This window comes from Mus caroli, chromosome 11 (genome assembly GCF_900094665.2).
Source record: "Mus caroli chromosome 11, CAROLI_EIJ_v1.1, whole genome shotgun sequence".
Taxonomy (NCBI): domain Eukaryota; kingdom Metazoa; phylum Chordata; class Mammalia; order Rodentia; family Muridae; genus Mus; species Mus caroli.
This window is the reverse complement of record NC_034580.1, coordinates 96,243,836-96,245,107: the sequence shown is the minus strand read 5'-3', so window position 1 is coordinate 96,245,107 and position 1,272 is coordinate 96,243,836. Positions and strand designations below refer to the sequence as shown.

At 48.2% G+C, this 1,272-nt stretch overlaps 1 protein-coding gene across 6 annotated transcripts in view; it reads left to right on the top strand.

Annotated features, from left to right (window-relative positions):
* Jup (junction plakoglobin) overlaps window positions 1–1,272 on the top strand; it is a 27,841-nt gene that overhangs the window by 17,276 nt on the left and 9,293 nt on the right. For all 6 annotated transcript variants that reach the window (XM_021176737.2, XM_021176738.2, XM_029483773.1 and 3 more), the window contains exon 6: window positions 692–836. In XM_021176737.2, coding sequence (XP_021032396.1) covers window positions 692–836 — 145 coding nt within the window. The remainder of the gene's footprint in view (window positions 1–691; window positions 837–1,272) is intronic.

Below are 1,272 nucleotides of genomic sequence, written 5' to 3'. Positions count from 1 at the left end.
CGAGGCCAGCCTGGTCTACAAAGTGAGTTCCAGGACAGCCAGGGCTATACAGAGAAACCCTGTCTCGAAAAACCAAAAAAAAAAAAAAAAAAAAGAAAGAAAGAAAACAGGGAAGGGTGGAAAGATGGCTTGGAGGCCAGAAAAGGGTGATAGATCCCCTAGAACTGAAATTACCAATTGTTATAAGCCACCATATGGGTGCTGGGAATCCAACCTAGGTTCTCTGGAAAAGCCACCAGTGCTCCTAACTCCTGAGCAGTCTCCAGCCGCCTGTGTATTTTAGACAGGTTCTAACTAACCCCGGGCTAACCTGGAATCCTACATCTACTTGTCTTGGTCTCCCAACTGCTGGTGTGCAACACCAGACCTGGCAGAGCTCAAAAGGTCTTTTGATTTTTATTTATTTACTTTTAAGCACGTCTAGACTTACTCCGTGGGTTAGCCCTCCTTCCGAAAGGACTACAGTTCATCACCATCAGTGGTAATGGCTGTGACTAGCTTTCCTTTGCTACATCCTTGCCAGTATTTGATATCATCATCCCCACCCCCCAACCCCAGAGATGTTGGCTTGATAGTCTCAGAAGCCATTTACAGCTTAGCGGAAGCTTCATAAAGACAGCTTCGTCACCCCCCACTCCTCCATGCCTTCTGTCTTACACTCAGCCTTTCTCTCCCCCCCAACCCCTGACAGCTGATCATCCTGGCCAATGGGGGACCCCAAGGGCTTGTGCAGATCATGAGGAACTACAGCTATGAGAAGCTTCTGTGGACCACCAGCCGTGTGCTCAAGGTGCTCTCCGTGTGTCCTAGCAACAAGCCTGCCATCGTGGAGGCTGGTGAGTGTGAGAACCACAAGGTGGCTTGTGGGGGAACCCAAGGGTAGACTCAAACCTTAAGAGCTCTTGCTAGTTTTCCAGAGGACCTAAGTTTGGTTCCCAAGATCCACATCTGGTGACTTACAACTGCCTGTAGCTCAAATTGGGAGGGGCTGGGGCTGGAGAGATGGCTTATCGGTTAAGAGCACTGACTGCTCTTCCAGAGGTCCAGAGTTCAAATCCCAGCAACCACATGGTGGCTTACAAACATCTGTAATAACATCTGATGCCCTCTTCTGGTGTGTCAGAAGACAGCTGCAGTGTACTTATATACAATAAATAAATAAATCTTTTTTTTTTTTTCAAGACAAGGTTTCTCTGTATAGCCCTGGCTGTCCTGGAACTCACTTTGTAGACCAGGCTGGCCTTGAACTCAGAAATCCACCTGCCTCTGACT